The sequence below is a fragment of the Pelmatolapia mariae genome, linkage group LG16_19 (genome assembly GCF_036321145.2).
Source record: "Pelmatolapia mariae isolate MD_Pm_ZW linkage group LG16_19, Pm_UMD_F_2, whole genome shotgun sequence".
Taxonomy (NCBI): Eukaryota; Metazoa; Chordata; class Actinopteri; order Cichliformes; family Cichlidae; genus Pelmatolapia; species Pelmatolapia mariae.
In genome coordinates, this window is record NC_086241.1 from 29,813,168 (window position 1) to 29,832,078 (window position 18,911).

The 18,911-nt window shown below is 37.8% G+C and overlaps 1 protein-coding gene across 1 annotated transcript; it reads left to right on the forward strand.

Annotated features, from left to right (window-relative positions):
* The first annotated feature begins 2,756 nt into the window (after positions 1-2,756).
* On the forward strand, positions 2,757-18,526 carry rubcnl (rubicon like autophagy enhancer). Its single transcript, XM_063499122.1, has 17 exons — positions 2,757-2,857; positions 5,218-5,320; positions 5,673-5,985; positions 10,878-11,152; positions 11,889-11,986; positions 12,511-12,895; positions 14,210-14,255; positions 14,352-14,457; positions 14,651-14,787; positions 14,902-14,966; positions 15,400-15,439; positions 15,582-15,659; positions 15,839-15,959; positions 16,219-16,280; positions 17,326-17,479; positions 17,907-17,997; positions 18,174-18,526. The coding sequence occupies exons 2-17, from the start codon at positions 5,218-5,220 to the stop codon at positions 18,284-18,286; spliced, it is 2,187 nt and encodes a 728-aa protein (XP_063355192.1). The 5' UTR covers positions 2,757-2,857; the 3' UTR covers positions 18,287-18,526.
* Positions 18,527-18,911: the final 385 nt, after the last annotated feature.

Below are 18,911 nucleotides of genomic sequence, written 5' to 3' on the forward strand. Positions count from 1 at the left end.
ATAGTAACAGCGGGAGGCGATGTGTGAAATCCACAGAAGGCAGAGAGGACGCCTCTGCCTGTATCAGGGCCGGGCTATGAGGGAAGCCGTGTGCGGATGCGGAGAGTGGCTGGACTGCACGGTCATGCGCTGCCAGGTGGGGATAGGAGCCTCCTCCCTGGCCTTCTGCTGGCGAGATTTCCCCATCCCGGAAGAGGAGCCCCTTTCTGTCTCTTTCAGCTAAGGAACATTTGCCCGAGTGTGTGTGGTTGGACACTGGGAATAGAGGACTTTTGGGGGGGAAGTTTTTACCATATAAAAAGGACATTCATTTAGCTTTGATGTTTGTTTTTTTTATTGTATATTTATCTCTGCCGGCAGGGCTTTTAGCGGGTTGGGAACATTTATACTTTCTTTTTTTTTTTTTTTTTTTTTTTTTTTTTTTTTTTTTTTTTTTTTTTTTTTTAATTGTATAGTGGGGATTTTAACTCATACTTGTGATTCTGGCTGTTCTTCTAAAAAAATAAATGGTGTGTTCCAAGCCGGCCCAGTGTCCGTACTCCGAGCGCTGATTCACTCTCTCCCCTTACGCTTGTATTTATATAGACGTGGTGGTGAAGATTTAGGCCCACCAGTTTAGCGGCTACATGTGTGCATGAGTGATAATGAGAGCGTCCCACCGGGAATCAGAAGGAAGTGCTGAGTCAGCTCATTACATAACAAGCTTGCATCAGCAGATGATGCACAGTGCTGACCCCTGATTACACTGAGCACCATCACTTGTTCATACTTACATACTTGTGAGGACCTTTGCTAACCTAACACACAACACATCGTACAGATTAACTCAAAATCAATAGTTATTGCAAATTTTTAGCCAGTTTGCTTTTTGCATGCACGGTTTATAATTACATATGTCATTTTTTATCTTCATAAAAGTCAAAGCAGAGAAGAGGGGAGTGACACGAGGCAGTGGAAGGAAGAAGTTTAAGAAGTGACTCAAATATATCTCACAAAAACGTTTTTACCAGTTAGAGCTTTCTTTTCTTTCTGATATCACAATTTTTTTGACATAAAGTGATGTCATGTGTGTTAATGAGGTACCAGGATGTAAAAATGTGTGTCTCAGGAAATGTGTAGCTCGTGTTTCCTTTTTAAGCACTTTTTTTAACCCCAAAATAGTGGCTATGTTACAAAATCAGCCCCCAGCTTGGGTATAAGTTGAGCTCACTGCAAGTCAATTATGTGGTCTTCATAACAATGACAAAGATCTGATTAAGCCACAAAATAACAGAGGAAGAGATGACACTGACTCCAGACCAAGTCCCGATTTTCTATGGCATTTTGAATGACATTATCAAAACGTGTTGTTGTTGTTGTTGACTACAAAGTCTGGTATTCGTGTTCACCAGCTAAAAAATGAGCAAGTATACCAAATGTGCAATTGATAGTGTACACTTAAAATGAAATTCAAATCATCTCTGGATGTTCATGCTCGAAAGAATGAAGTGCTGCGGTTTAAGATTTCGGTGTTTCTTTCCCCAAAAGACTCAGTCATGTATCTTTATCTTTTATTACAGCAAACAAATGAGTTGTCATGTTTATTTCATGATCACTAATAAAAACAGCAACATTTACTTACAACATTTACTGAATCATTACATTTAGGCTTGTAGTTTAAAATCAGGCTTATAAGATAGTTTTCTCAGATGACTCGTCTTGCTTTGTCTACTGGATCAAGTTACCCCTTAAAGAGAAGACATGGCAAAGTTGAAATATATTTTATTCATCCCAGAGTTGTAAGGTCTCTTTGTTACAGCAGTTAAAAATTAACTGAAAAAGTCCTGAGCATCACGAAAACATTTAAATCACTTCCCCCCTTCAGAACCTGGTTTGAATTTCATCAGTCGACTTGACCATGTCTAAAATACTGTGCAAAAGTTCTATGCTATCGCTCATGTTGCTAGGAAAATAGGAAAATGTTGCAGCAGTTTACTGAAACATGCAAACCTCCATGGAAATGCAGTATATGAAGTGAACACAGACAGACAGACAATTCCTGGTTGCATCCTTTACATCTGAAATACCAATTGTTCTGAAATATCAACCGAATGTCAAGTGAAGTTGAGCTATGTCTGGGCTCTGAAATGCTGCCACCTGGAGGTAAGTGTCTCAATCTGATCATGTCTCAACCCGCCCCCGCCCCCGGCCATTGATACTTGTCTCTGTACTAGAACTTCCTCTTTCACCTCTGCCAGCTGCCAGCTAACATGCCAGCCTTTGCTGAGCACTGAGAAATGTCATGTAGGATATGCTGCTGAACGAAACCTTTGCACTCGCGTATGTGACGGTCTTTAAATTGAGGAACCTTTGAACACAACATTTAAGACCTGCTATGGGTTTAAGGAAACACTTTTGCTCCTATAATCGATCTGATTATATTTCATTAAATGCTCCTTCATTCTTTAGAATGAAAGAAACAAGAAATATTTTAATTATGGATTATGTGTTATGTATTATAAACGCTCCTAAAATAAAAGCATGACTTAATACATAATGAATCAACTCCCTGTTATTAAATAGTTGCAGAAAAAGTCAGAAGCTTGTGTTTTTTAAGTGGCAGATTACATATTTAGGGTAATTTTGTGGTAAGGTGCTGTGCGGTGTACTGAGAGCTTCTTGGTGTCTCTGTTCTTAGTGAAAAAAAAGCCCAGCACTGACTGCTGAGACACAGAAAATACAAACCTGATTTAAATACAGGAAGTGCTGAAAACCAACCAGCCCTCTTCCTTTCTCTCCAGCTGCCGCAGCTTTTTGAAGACTCGCATTAGTCCCCCTTTCACCAGACTGACAGGTTTCCTCTTCGAGTCACTAACTGGTGAGTAGCCTGCGCTTTGTGTTCTGGTCAGTGCTGCTTCTGCTGTCTGCTTTCCCCCCTCTCTCTGCTTCAAACATGTTGCTTTTTACTTTGACTGAAACAAAAAGGGAAATATTTTAGACATTATCACTTACAATTAGAATCTACTTCTGCATTCATACAGGAAGCTCTGTTTGCTGATTAAAGCGAAGCAGCTCCTTGAAGAGATATGAGCGATATATAAGAGAGATTAATCAGCAGGGCTCATCAGTCCACAGTCTTTAGAAACTGCTTTCTGTGTCACTTTGAGAGTAATACATTTGTATTTGCACTGAAATATCTTTGGCTGTTTTCTTCCTTTTTTAAAAATCTCAAATCTTTGAAATTCACTTCTTAGATTTGTTTGGGGATACATTTTGTTGTATATGTGTGTTAAGAGGATACAGAGGGTGGACTATAAAATAAATGTAGTTTTAGTTGGATGTGAGGTCTGTTAATGACGTTGAAGGCAGTTCAGTGCTACACTTTCTCATTTAATTTAGTTCTTTTGTGTTTTACGCTGATTTCTCATCTTTGATGAAACATTCTAGATTTATTCAGATTCAAAGACGGTGACATTCGGTTCACAACACTTCAGTACCAATGTAACCACTTGTGACACCTCAGTTTGATCGTCATGGATCATGCTTTAGCCTAAAATCCCCCTCTAGCAGGCCTTGTCATTTATTCCCAGGTAGAGGTAAAAAAAAGAAAAAAAGCAGAAGTTGGCCATCAGGGTGCCCTAAACTCAGGACCAATAAGCTATAGTGATGTCAGGAAAGTTCTTATCTTTTTAAATCACCAACTAACCTCTGCATTATGTTAGGCAGAACTGACTACGTGTAAGTCATGTAAAAAAACAAAACAAAGTTGTAGTTATCTAGTTGTATTGACAGCAGCTGAAACTAAAGACATGTCCTGGATATTTTTATTTTGTTTTAGTTGGCTTTATAAGTGTTCGAGTTTTTTTTAATTTGAGTTCAAACAATAAAATAATTTTTTAAACGTCATTAATTTAACACGTTTGTCAGTTTTAGGTTTCACTGTCAGTTCTTTACAATAACCTTTATGTAGAATGATATGCTTCGTAGTTCTAATGTTTTGTCTTGCGTACAGGATAGTGCTAATTCTCACAGAGTGATGTCTACAACACCCATATTTTTATCAGAGTCACACCCACACTGCACAGGCTGGGTTATTTTACAAAGCATGAAAGCTTAGATCTTAGATCTTTCTGCACATGGTTGTTGAAGTTTCTCGGCTGAGACTGTTCTAATTCTGGATGAACTAAAGACTTTGCTAGCATGTATTAGCTCTTATGAAGTATTGGCCACAGTAGCTGTTTTCCAGGAGAGTTTGTGAGATCTTTGAAAGTAACTGAAATAAACGATTGATGTTCAGCCCCATCTTCTGTGCCCTAAAAGACACCCATTTTCTGGTTCAGTTTTAGAAACTATCATTATAAAAACACCCAAATACCTCTGAACGATGGTTATACATAAACACTCTGGTATTCTCATCATTTTAGTATGACGTTTTCTGTTTTTAATACACTGAATTCCTCCATTTGAATTTCAACGTCTTCATAAGGCTCGTATGAACTTTTAAAAACATATATATTTTTTACAAGGATCTTCTTCATTAGAGTAGTTGTGCAGCAAAACAAGTCATTAAGAATAGTGTATATGAACACATGCATCACTTAACTCTGTTAACTCTTTACATAAATGCTTAAATCACCTTTGCAAACAGTTATCAGCATCTGTGGATGTAGTAATATTTATAACTTGCCAGTTGAAAGAATTGAGAACATCCAGAAAAGTTGATGGCACAGACAAACAGTTGCTCTACTTTGAGCTAATGAAATAATTCAGCTACACACTCTGTGCAGTTGTGACTTGCACAAGTAAAAAGTCTGTGATGCCACATTTCCTGGGAAATGCATGCATTGCTCCACACTGGGAGTTCGGATGACAGTGTATTTGTAATTGTTTAAAATTTGAAAAATCTTTAACTCTCCCCTGAGATACCTTCACACTTTAAAATTTGCATTATGATAAAGATTTAGGTTATAATCTTGCATATCCTTGCATAATGAATATGTATATTTATTTATTTATTTTTATTCTCATCAGTTCCAAATTGTGGCAGAACTAATAAACCTTCCCAACATTTTCAGCAGCTTAATAACTTACACAATATTACAGAACATTTAATACTTTCTGATCTTGTACAACCATTAGTCAATACCACAACTGGTACTTGTGTTGCCTCTGCTCTGAAAGCAGCAGGAAGTTTGCTTCAAAGTTATTGAGAAACAATGCCTCTCTTTTTCTGCACAGATGGGAAGCCACAGTACCATGTCCTCCTCTCTGTATAGTTCCAAGTATGTCAGCTGGTATGTGGACATAGCGGAGTCAAAAACCCCTGCAATGGCATCTACAGGTAAGATCCAGCACATATTTGTAAACCTTCTGTTCTAGACATCTTGAAAGACTGGTATGGCTGCCGCCACACAGGAAACACCAGAGAGTTACTGAAACATTTATCGCAAAGCTTTAGTTTAAAACTGCTAGGCTTTTAGCTTGAAATTATCTGGACATATCTTTTCCAGAACAGTCTCTGTTTCTGGTTCCAGCTCCAAAAATCTACGTGCAATTAAAACGAAGAATGCCTTTGGAATACATATTGATCAGGCCTAACTTTTTCTTTGCTGTCTCCCTTGTTTTGCTTTGCTACCAAACACAACAGTCAGCTGCTATGGATTCTAACCCACTTCTCCTTCTGTCACCACCAGAAACTGACAGAGCAGAAGCAAATTCATCATCTTCCCATCACCACCAGCACGCAAAAGTCAATTGCCTCAAAGATTTTAAATCTTTCCTTGACTCCAAGTCGGACAGACTCAGTCACAGCAGTGAGGGTTTGGGTGATGAGTGTAAGAAAGGCAACATAGTATTGACAGATACTGACATCCAGAGCAAAGAGGAACTTTCTCATTTGGATCCAGAGGATAAAAAATTCCACCTTCCCCGGAGCAGTCCGGTCATTTCCAGACGCAGCAGGCCCATCTCCTGGCACGGAGGAGTAAATGATACATCTAGTCCCAGGTAACCACTATATACTGTGTACTATATGTTGAAAGCATTACAAAACATTGCAGCAATATCATTATTACAAATGATTGGATAACAAATAAAAAAATGAACAAGAAAAATCTTTCTTCATGTGTCATATCTACATGTGTCATAGATGGAATATACACCTAATTATATAAGAAATAATAACAAAGTGCGGTGAGATACACCTATCAGCTAAAGCATCTGTTGTGGCTGAGCAGTGTGTAGAGTGATCAGAGTGCAGTGTGCTTTTAAAAAAACACAATGCCTCCTCAAACATATTGAAACTGTCTCCCACATTCTGAGTGACTCTAATTTTTAAAGGGCAACACTGCAAGATAGATACTTTTCTAAAGTCTTGTTGTTATTCATTGGGGTGAAGAAACCAGGGAAGGGTTTCATGGGTAAAAAAACAAACAAAGCCTAAACGATTATATTACGTTTCTAAAGCTGCTTTTTTAGGTGATGCTTTTCTAAAATAAGCTGTAAGCTGTGATGATGGGTAAACCAGTAACTATCATATCAAACTTGAAATAAGAGTTGTGCATGAGTCATTCAGTCTTTTCTCTTGAGTGCTACAGTTCATGAATGACTTTTATCATTAGCTGTTTGGAATCCACACAAAGCAACAACTTTGTCCACTTGAACAAAGCTGCATGCTACATGATTTTACTGCAACAGTTCAGTATGCATAGGTAAACTGTAGGTGGCATAAAACATGTTAACACTTTTATTATTCAGATACTTAGGACCAGGAGTTAAAATGGGATTCGGCTGGTGGGGGAACCCTATAATTGGGTGTAGTGGTGCTGTGCTGTTATTCTGATATTTTCTGTTCTTTGGGCTAACTAAATTTAAATAAGACATAAGCAGAGAGCTACAAGGCTGATTTCCAGACCTCTAGATCAGCCCAGAGTATGGTATGGCCCCGGGCTCCACCTGGACCATTTGGTTGCCCCTGCCAGTGTGAGGTCAATTGGAAATTGGGATTTAAGCATAATATAGATAGATATACACCCAGTTTGTCCCATTTCAGCCAGCAAACAGTCTTTACATTTTGTGGGAAATCACAATAGAACTTTGTTTCTTTTGCTGTGAAGATGTTATGAAAAAACCCCCAAAACAAAACATGCATTTATGTCTGCAAGTAAATGCCACTTTGAGTTTGCTGGCCCTGAAAGATGTCAGAAAGACTGATGCAGAATTTAGAGCAAGGGTCTGAAACTTGTGGCCTAGAGGCCACTTGTGGCCCACGTCACACCTACTTGAGGCCTGTATATTGACATGAAGAAATATAATACAATTTGGCTCTTGAAGTTACCTTTTTTTTGGGGGAAGATTTGTTTGTTGTTGACTGCAATGTTAAAATAAATCCTTTAAAAAGCAAAAAGTTATTTAATATGAAGGCAATATGAACAGAGAGTAAAAACATGTTGAGGGATTGAGTTCAGTGAGATTTCTGATCTAGAGGTCTGGAAATCAGCCTTTTAGCTCTCTGCTTATGTCATGTTTAAATTTAGTTATATCAGAATAACAGCACAGCACCCAATTATAGGGTCAAAAACTAATGTGTACACTTATGTCTGCATTTTTATTTTGTTAAATACGAACAAAATCATAGCTGAAGTGCTCCCACGTGTCTGGTCAGAAACAGTGTACCGATTTGTTTCTTTGGTAGTTCAATGAAAGGCTTCAGTTAGTTAAGAGTGACAAAAAAATGTGTTCCCGTTTGTAGTTTTGTCTTGTGATACAGTATTTGAAATTATTAAAAAAACAAACAAAACACTAGATTTTCGGAAATATTCGTGGGTGTTTTCTTATTTGTTTGTTCTTTGTACTACTTGAACACTAAAGTGGCCCTCACATGAAATGACAGTACCAGCAGTGGCCTACAGCTCATTTAAGTTTGAGACCCCCTGATGCAGAGTTTTTAACACACAGTCTTGTAAGTATTTATTTACTGTAGTCACAGGTGAAGCCATGTGTGTGGTTTTTGGAGCAGATTACGATGTTTAAGGATTGAGAAATACAAGAACTTGACATCTGAACCTTTGCTAGCAAAGCTACAAAAGCAACAAGCCCTTCTCTTTTTTTCTTTAACAATGTTTAATCATCCAGTTTTTTATTTTTACTTCCAACAAAATCACTAAAACAGTAATTCATACTCTGATGGGGAGTTTACCAGTGAATGTTTGGTGAATTCTTTTGCACCTAAGAGGAAAGGAGCAATTAAGAATATGCCACTCTCCAAGCACCAAGATTTTCAGTTGAAAAGTAGACAGCGGAGCTATCAGGAATGTGCTGAGTGAAAGGCATGATTGGAGAGGCTGGGTCTGCAATGGGACAAACAGGCTGATGTTACAAACTATGGCTGTTCAAATCTGCTTTTGAAGCAGATGCAAAATGAAATTAACCCAAAACAGGAACTGGTATTTTTGAACTGTATTATACAGCAGGACGTGCAGTGTAAGTCAGTGCTAAAAATGAACCATGTTTCTGATGTTGTAACTAAAATAGTCAATTTTATCAGGGCGGGAGCACTGAATCACAGACAGTTTGTTGCACTTTTGTAGGCACATCAGACTGAACATGGTGACATAGGTTCCCACACAGCTGGGGGAGGTGGCTCAGCGTAGGCAAAGTGCTAAAAACAGAGTAGAAATTTTGTGACAAGGACATTCCAGAGCTCTCATATGCACAATGGAAAGCAGATCTTGCATTTGCCATTGATGTGACTTTCCTTTGCATTTCCAAAACTGCAGATGATATAATTAAACTATAAACAGAAAATCTGGAAATTTTACAAAACACATTTCATCCACAATTGTTTGTGGGAATGTTGATTATATAGTGATACAATGTTGGCATGTGCTTATTTCACATTTGCATTGAGCAATTGTAACATCTACTCTTAACAGACAGTGGCCATTTATAGAGATAATATTAATATTGAGCAGAACTGAGTTCAGCTTATTAATGCAGTTCAACACAACAGTCCCACTTTCTCAAGTGGCCCCTTGGGAAATTTAATGGTCCATCCCAGTCCTACACAATAAAGCTAGTAGCAAAGGTAGAAATTGGTGAGTGAATCTAATCAGCATCACCTCCCTCATTTAAAATAATGTAACCTAACATGTACACCACAGCCTGTCCTGCACCAGTCCAACATAGTGCATCACTGGAACCTCCACAGCGATACAGCTAACTAACCTGTTCTGCCTCTTCTACACTTCACTAAACTGTCTATATTGCATCCTTTAGCAAAAAATTAGTACACTTCAGTTAGTTTTGCAAGATGCTTCACAAAAAGGTATCATTAGTCATATATAGATCTGATAACTATAAAATTAATTAAAGGAATTAGGAGTTAGAGTTAAGTTTTCAGTTTATATGGCTGCACCCTTATTTCCCAAAGGGTCTCCACAGCAGATGGATCTGCATGTTTGATTTGGCCCTTCCTGATGTAATCTTTGATTTGTGATAAGCAGTAGGAATACACAAACTTGGGCTCCCTTGAATCTTTGTTTTTGCTTCCTCCTGGTCTCAAAGCTTTCCCATGTCAGGTGAATCTGTTACTAACTACACCAAAGGTACATTTTTGTAAAAAAGTGTTTTTTGACCTATGGAGACATTATTCACCGTATATGTATCTAGGTAATATGCAGATTCACTTACTGTCTACACTAAGCTAATAACTGGGGAAAAGAAACAAATAACCTTAAAGTCACAAGCTTTGCCGTTTTTTGGTGGAGTTGAACTCAGAGAAAAGGAAATGCAGCTTCACTGAGTTTCAGATGTAACGCGAACTAAACACAGCACACGACAATTTTACAAAATATGTATTGCTCTAAATAAGACACGGTGCTGTGTGAATGCCTTCCTGCTGAAACCAAAAGATGGTCACCAGACTGCTCAGTACGCACAACAGTTCCTAGTTATCGGGATAGAAAAAGGGAACAGGCAAGTGAAAGAAGATCATGAAAAACACAACCTTGCATTCCTCAGTGAGCAGGCTGGGAAAATTTCCTTCATATAAATGAGTATTTTTCTCCTTTAGATAGATGTTAACCTGCAGAGTTTGTGTGTTTATTTTTGAAATTACACACATGAAAAGTGCAGGTCCTCTCTTAGCATTTCACCAGCTTTCCCACATTGTCTCACAGACACATACTCTTTGCCCCACATTTAGGTTGTTGCTTTGTGGTCACCTCGTACCTAATAGTGAATAGGAATATAGGTCAGTCTGCTTACCACAGTGTTACTCTAGCACCACTTGATGGCGCCAAGGCTTTAGAGACTTCAGTTACTGTGGGATAACTGGCTGCTGGAGGTAAAGTAACACAGTAAAACTAATAAGCTTTAAAGCTCATGTTAACACTACACAGTATGCTTTATATGTAAACAACAAGCTTTACTTCTTGTGAATAACTGCAGCAGCAGCCAGTGTTTACTGCTTAGGACTCACAGTGTTTGACATTTGAGGTACTTTATGGTAAATGTCATGAAAGTTGTGTGGTTGCCAAGAGCCTATGAGCAAACAGGAACTGAAATGAATAAATAAAGAGACCTTTTTTTTTTTTTTAAATTTTATTTCTGCAGCTATGGTTTTACACCTCAAAGTAAAAAGAAGAAACAGGATATTCCTCATGTTTCTGTTGAAAATACAGTGAAAATACTATTTTCACTGCTCACACTAACTACTAACAACCAATTACTTGTTAAAGTGATGAGTAAACATTTGATGTCACTCAGCTGCTTGTCAGGTGATGCACAATATGTGCTTTTTTATGGTTAACATTTAATTTGGTGTTTATTTCTTGGATGATTTTCACTTGCATTGTTTTGAAATTTCTTCATCTAAAGTGAAATGTTTCTCCTGTTAGCTCGGACCCACCATCTCCTGTCTTTGGTTCACCGTCTCTGGGATCCCACGAGTGGTTGACATCCACCAGTGGGGAGGATCTGGAATCCAAACCGAGCTCCTATCAGTTGTCATTCGCAGTGGAGATGGCTAAAAAGCAAAGCTCTACCTCTATCTCATCAAATCTGAAGCGGCTTCTGACTCCCAGCCTCCACCTTCCCTACAGTGGACAGCAGGGATTAGCTGAGGAGCATAAAAGACGGGCCCAAAGTAGTTGCATTCCCAACAACACACCAGGTAAAATGGCATTACTGGGGTTTACTGATTTTTGTTTTGTATTTTATCAGCTGTGTCAAGTAGTAAAGTTTTATTGTGCCTATAAGGAGACTAACCATGTCCAAAAACACACTAACTCTATGATTTCATTCCCGGTTTTGAGCTGCAGATTTTCTTTAATAAGGGAAAGGATTATTTAGGATGGCGTCTTTCAAATGTACCACAAACACTTCTGAATCTCAGCGTGATGAAGTTAAGAGACATAAAAGTTGACAACAACAACTCATAAAAACCCAGATGTCGCACTGTACTTGTAAGGTGTAAAAGTAAAAAAAAAAAAGAATAAGAGAAAGTTCTGTGAGGAGAAGGACATCAGAAAGAAGCTGGATTCAAGGGATGAGTGTAAACTCAGGGACTCAGGGAAAATGTATACGATAAATAGGGATTATTTTGAACTGTGAAACATGTAAAGCTCCTCCAGGCTTTGACTGTAGGCCTTTGTGCACATTTATATTGCCACCTTTTCCTTTGGCATAATCTTGAGAATACTTTTTTGTGTTTTATATACCCACGTATATACCCTCAATAGAGCCCAGGAATAAAAATATAGAAATGAGCAGACAGTAACAGTGATACACTGAGTGCACTGAATGCAAATATGAACCCGACATTAGCAACACTGAGAAAAATATAAATGTTAAAAAGGCTAGAAACCCAGTCAGTTTATTTATGTGTGTGTGTGTTTGTGTTTCATAAGGATGCGCTACCTCAACACAACAAAGCAAAGAAAGAAGTAGCAGCGATATCCCAGCATCCCCTGCAGAGATCTACAAGACCAGTTGTGAACTGGAAAAGGTACGTTACATTTTTCCCCCAACAGTCATTCAGTTTTTATTTATTTTGCAATGAAATTAATAAAAGTAAATATAAAAGAGCTAATGAGACGCCCCTTTATTTTTCCATTGTAAAACAAGCTGTTTATTTTAAAAATTATTGGCTGAGTCATACAACTGCAAATTATAAGCTACAGATATATGAAATTGAAGGTGGTAGAATAATGTCCCACTATTAAACATTAGTAAGGTATTAGAAAGTGCTTAATTTATCATTTATATATCAATAATCCTCCTTAGCAGGCCAGTAATAAACACATATCTTTATCCATCTGTTACTATTAGACCATGTAAATGTAAGACACTGAACTTTTTTTTTTTTTAACTTATTGAATTACTTATGAATTACTTCATTTTATACCGTTAATCAGGTTACTATAGTGTTTGGCATTAAATATAGAAATGTGAAATCAGAGCCAGATTTGTGCCAGCAGACAGGTGCCAAATGCTTTCAGCAGCAGCTCACCAATGTCTGTCTGTGTGCAGGAAAACTCTCATTTTATTGTGGTGGACATGGTGCTGGAGATGCTCGAAAATGCAAAATGGACTCTTAGCTTAGATCAGTGGCGTTCCACGATGGACACAAACTGCCTGATGTGCAAGGAAAGACATAAAAGCTCTGCACAGGAGAGTTCGCCACAGAAGCAGACATTTAGACTACACAGGCACAAAGTAAAGTACAGCAGAGTTGATCCTAGACGAGAGAGATACAAGCGAAGACATCTTGATGAAGTGAAGATGTCACACAGAGAAACACACTCATGTGTAGAGCAGCAAACACAGGACAAAGAGGAGGAGGAAGCAGGGAAGGATGAGCCTAAACATCAAATGAAAACTCTGTCTGTGCTCTCCACTGACAGCGGATTTGAAGGTAAGAAATTCTATTTTTAATGAAACACACATTCCTTGAATAGTTCCTTATCAAACATATTGTTTTGACCAGGAATGGGTCGTCCTACATCTTCCTTTGTCCCAACTTTGTCCGAATAATGTTTTTAGACAAAAAGCCAGACTAAAAAGCTATAGGATGACTAATTTCTTACTGCAATTCATTCAACCAAATTTCATAGAAATCAGCCTAAATGCTGTGAAGATGGTATCAACAGGTTGATTGTTCCTTTCCACCAATCTTCCATCTGAGTCAAAAGTAACAAAGAACTCATATAAACATACTTTGATCAGCAGAAAGTGCTTTTTTACTGTGAACATATTTGCACAGACAAACAGCTAACCGCTACGCTCACACCCACACTAATACTGATTAAACTAAAACACTATTTTTTTTTTTAACTGAAGATCCTTTCAGTCAACTATGTGGAGTTTTTTGTGGTTCCCTTTGTTTTTAAAGATCACCTGTGCCCAGTTTTAGCATTTATTACATACTTTGCAGTCTCTGTTTATATTCTCTGCGTGATTGTGGTTTCCCCTTTTGTTTTCCCATTCTGCTCCCTCTATTTTATATCTGCATTTTAGCCTCTGTCCCTGTGTCAAGTTTGCAGGTCTTATTCTGGTTGCTATGGGTTTGTTTGTTTGTGTGTGTGTGTGTGTGTGTCTTTTATTTTGATACACTCATGTCTCATGTGCTTCGAACTGAATTTTACTTCCCCGTCTTGTTCCAGCTGTCTCCCCCGGTGTTTCCCATCTCCCTAATTACCCAGAATTTTTGTTTACGTCTCCCTCATGTTGTGTGCTCACTGTGGTTCTTAGTTCCTTGTATTCCTGGCCTCTGCCCTTACATTATTAGCAACGTATGACAGTTAAAGCTCTTTTATAAGAAATGCCCCATTGTCTGTAAACCAACTCTCATTTCAAATGGACCGAGGCTAAGTGAGGCTAACTGTTCTCTGGTCAGACAAATGTGAAATTATTTTTTTAAACCATGGACACCATGTTCTCCAGACCATTTCCAAATGTTTACATAAATGATGGTGTTTTATATTCCATATGAAAAAAGTGAAGTATCTATATTTTATCTGCGCTTGGAAATTTGAAGCCTACAGTATTTGTTTCCCCCCTAGTGTTCATTGACTTTATATCAGGAACTGATTGTTTTAAATGTTGTTTTTTTTTCTATGACATTTATCAACACATATACATTATTATATCAACTAAATATAGAAATTATTTTCTTAATATTGGATTAAGAGAATAAACATAATCATCATATTATGTGTTTCTGTTTCAGACTGTGGAGTTGATCATACACTAACTCAGAGAGAGTCTATAAAAAAGTAAGAAAACCTATTCCTTTCAGTAAACATGCATTTTAATAATGTAAGCGCTTGTTCTGTGAAATCTGAGTAAATCTATGATGTCCCATGGTGCAGTGCTGAGCAGCTAGCCCAGCAGCTGGTGTTGGATTTCAAAAAAAGTTGGCTCCCTTCTAATGAGCTTCAGCGTGGCCGGCAAAGCCTCCGCAGCTCGCTTCAAGAGGTGAGAACAGCAACCACAAATCAACTATGACTATAACACTTTCTCAACCTTGTATTTTAATGCGAGATAAATATATAATAAGGTGTAGGTGGCTGATGACAAAGAAAACTTTCCCGCATATTAATTACACTGTTACTGGGACTGGACTCTAGAAATGACCACAAGTATCCTCTGTTCTTCCTGTTCATACCAGCTGCCGGGTACAGAAAATGTGGCGGTGAGCAGCGGTAGCCTGACAGAAGAGATCCGACAGCGTACCAGGATGAGAGGATCCCTGAGCTGGGCGCCACCACGTTTCCAGATCATCTTCGCGGTCCAGCCAACGCACAGGTCTCATTTATATGTGATGACACAACAGCGCAGTGGAAAAATGGTTTATTTCTGATGCTATAAATGATTGTGTATTTAGAGCTGAATGTGTGTGGGTTTCTTTTCTTTGTTCAGACGAAGCGAGGTAGTGGCTTCACAACACTTCCTGTGTGCAGGTTGTGGGACCGAGGTGGAGCCCAGTGAGTACTGCATTATATAATATGAATTGCAGAGCATTTTTGTTTTAGTTTTTATTTGAACATTACATTTGCACGCATAAAAACATTTTTAATCCCTCCACAGGAGAATAAACTATAGTCAGAAAATGCGTACATTGCCGTAAAAGCAGAGAGATTTATAAGTCATGCACTTCACTAATACAACTGTATTCAGCATTTTTGTCTAAAACTCAGAGTCATTCTGTGAAATGTAACTTTGTTATTTCTTAAAAAGGAATAAATAAATGTGAAAAACTGTTCTCCACTGAAATCATTGTTGTCTATAGTAATCAAGGTTGAATACCAGTAAATACCAAACACAGGCCTCAGCCATGTCTTCACGATGTAACAAGGAGCATTCATTAGAGGTCCAGACGAATAAAAACCAAATATAAGACTCTCTATCTCCCACCAGGGTACATCAAGAAACTGCGGTACTGTGAATACCTCGGCAGGTATGGAAAATAACATGTTATTACCCAAATATTAAAAACAGCGTGAGCTGTGTTTTCCTGCAATCAGATAATAAACTATATATATTTAAATAATGAAGTTATTGCAAATGAATCATTGATCTGTTGTTATTCATTTTTGCAGATATTTCTGTGACTGCTGTCACAGCGGCTCAGAGGCTGTGATTCCGGGTCGAGTACTGTCCTGCTGGGATTTTGGCAGGTGATCAAATCAGGCAACATATCATAGTAACTGTTAATATATGTTAAATGTATAGTTAATTCATTTAGAAAACTGAAATGATTAAAGGTCTTGTAAATGTAAATGACTTCTAAATAACTTGCAGTGCACTTCTAAACCTTGTAACATCATCATAACTCACAATAATCCTGATATTTCAGATACCCTGTGAGTGATTTCTCCAAACAGCTGCTGGATTCAGTGTGGCAGCAGCCTCTGTTTGACCTGACCTGTGTTGGTAAAAATCTGTACAGTAAAGTGAAAGAACTGGACAGGTTTAGGGTGAGTTAATGACTAAATTATTACTGTTGTGCTTACCACGATCATAGATGCCCGAAAGTAATCATTCACATTTAAAAACATATTGATAGCCATCGGAAGAATCCTGGCATTTTATTTATTCTTTTACTGGATTTAGTAAGTAGTCTGTGGAATTAGATTTCAAAGCAGATACTGAAATTCAATGATAAACTATTAGGTTGTTTTCATTTATTTTTGTATTCCCTTTTGTTTTTAAAATGTCCCTCTATCCTCCCATCAGGAGGTGCAGGATCAGCTGCTGGGCATTAAGAAGCTGCTAAAAGCCTGCAGATTATCAGAAAGGTAACATTTGGAGATAATACAAAGTTGATATATATTGTATGTAATGTATAAATGGTTCGTGTCCTTGTTTTATAAAACAAAGACATTACTTCATTTACAGGTTTGGGAGTGGATCAAAATGTGTTTTTCATTAAATTTGCTGAGTATTTTTCTATGTTTCTATTACATATTGAAAAACAATTACAAGGATTTATTACGTTTCAAAAACCTTTTAATGGTAAATAGATAAAGAGTTTGGCCGTGACTGTATGCTAGGTATAAGATTTACTAGTTCACCTAGTTCATAGAGTGAATGAAATGCCACTGGGACACAAACTTCAAAACTGAGCAGTATATTTTGATCAGAGTAAAGAGTAATATCTCTAACTACTTCCTATTACCAAGTTTAATTCAATGTTTATATGAATAAATATATTCATATAAACATGTAACTGTATTATATTATCATATATCATATTTGTGAGTATTTTACACTGAATTACCTGCAATAACGTTTGTTATTGAAAATAACAATTGAAAATTATTTTTCTTCAGCTCATAGCTAAAGAAAAGCTTGAAAGGATGTGTGGATGTAACTGTGTTGTGCCAAAACAACCCCAATCCACAAAAGACCCCACAGGACCTACAGCAGATGTGAGGGAACTCCAGCCTTTAAGGGCCGGCGTTCTGCAGGTTTTAAATGTAGATCCTTAAATGGCTAAATGACCTCCTCAACATGTCTTGAACTTCTCCAGAGGCCTGATAATGAACTAATCATTTGATTCAGGTGTGTTGACCCAGGGTGCTATCTAAAACCTGCAGGACACCAGCCCCTGAGACCTGGAGTTCCCCACCCCTGACCTACAGGATGTGCCCTAACCATGAAATCTATCTGTCCTAACAGGCCCTTAAAAAGCTTTTGAACTGAGGTCACTGCAATTATATACTAATCCCTCAGAAATGAACAAAATATTTGAATTCACCTACAGTTTTTAACAAGTAACATGTGTTGCTAACTCATTAGTAACTACTTAGTAACCTAATCTGCCCTGTGTTTGTGTCCTAGCGTGCTGGCTGAGCTGGAGCATCTTCCTGCTCATCTGAGGGAGCAGTCAAACCTCTTCTCCATGGATGACCTACAGAAGGTGAAGAAGGGTCAGCTGGTGCCACAGGCCAAAGCAGTGCTGCAGTCTGCCATTACTCATGTGGAAAACTGTGAGGTCAGTCATTCTGAACCAGATGGCTCCTGGCCTCTTTAATGTTATTTATTAGCTAGAAAGTACAGACAGTACATTTCTACCTAAGGACAGTATTATTATTTTCCAGTTCTGATGATATGCATTTGGTAATTAAATATTATTGCCACTAACCTAAATTAAAAGCATTTCTAATTTTAAATTTCTTTTAAAGTTAGGGATTGTAGATCTCGGGCCCATTCATCTGACTTAATATGTAAATGATGACTTAAAGAAATAGCTTTACAGGACTCCTATCCTTGTGCCCGTTTAAACAAGTACGCAACATTTCAGACAACATTTCAGTTAAATACAGCCAGGAATACGACACATGTTTAGAGGAGGAAAATGGTGTGAATGTTTGTATGAAATTAAATCATTTTGACTTTCTTTTATCACTTCTTTCACACAGCTGTGTCTTGCCCGAGGTTTTATCTGTGAGTTTTGCAGAGAGAAAGACATCATCTTTCCTTTTCAGACTGACATATGTAAACGCTGTCCAGGTGAGCATAGACAAAGCGAGATGCAGTGTTCCTCTATAGACTAAAACCAGGATTGATTTTGTACAACTTCATAATATTTTTCTGACAACCCCCCCACAAATATAACAAGTAATATGCTGCCACTGGGTTTATATGCAGAATACATAAAATCTATGAATATCTTCTGTCTTTCACAGAGTGCAAAGCCTGCTTTCACAAAAAGTGTTTTGTGGTGAAAAAGTGTCCAAAATGTGCACGGATCCAGTCTCGGAGAAACCGTCGGAATGGATCCATGAAGAGTGACACCTGAAGCAGCAGCAGCAGCAGCAGTTCTGTGTTGCAGTGGTTCATTTAACACTTTTTAGCTGCATTTTCTTTTCTGTAACTTCACATAAAAACACTTTTAATGTCAGTAAGTTTCTGCTCTCTCATCCTGCTTATCTCTTACTACTTAAACCACACTGTTAAACATGCATATTCCTTTACATGACTTAATATTTCCTATGGAAATTTGATCAGCATGAGAGTAATTGTACCTCAAAAAACAAGATAAAGCACTTAAATTATGCAAAACTGTTTTTCCCATTTTTGGCAGGTTATATGTACTTTTCAGTGTAATGCTGATGGACAGCATAACCGTTCAATAGCTGCTTGCGATGTTTCCATGTGCGATATTTCATGTCAGGATTGTTGCTCAACAGAAATAATATATTACACATTGCTTACTTAATCTCTTGCTGAAGAAAGCCACTAGGTACACTAACTATTTAACCTCTTTTGCGTTACTCCATAATATGGCCTGAGATGCATTTTTTCATGTAGATTCCAGTCAACAATACAAACCTGAAGCTACAGTCCCACAAACACTGACACAAATCCCTAAAGAGGGCATATTAATTTTCTTTCATAATTTATATATGAACACAAAGTCTACA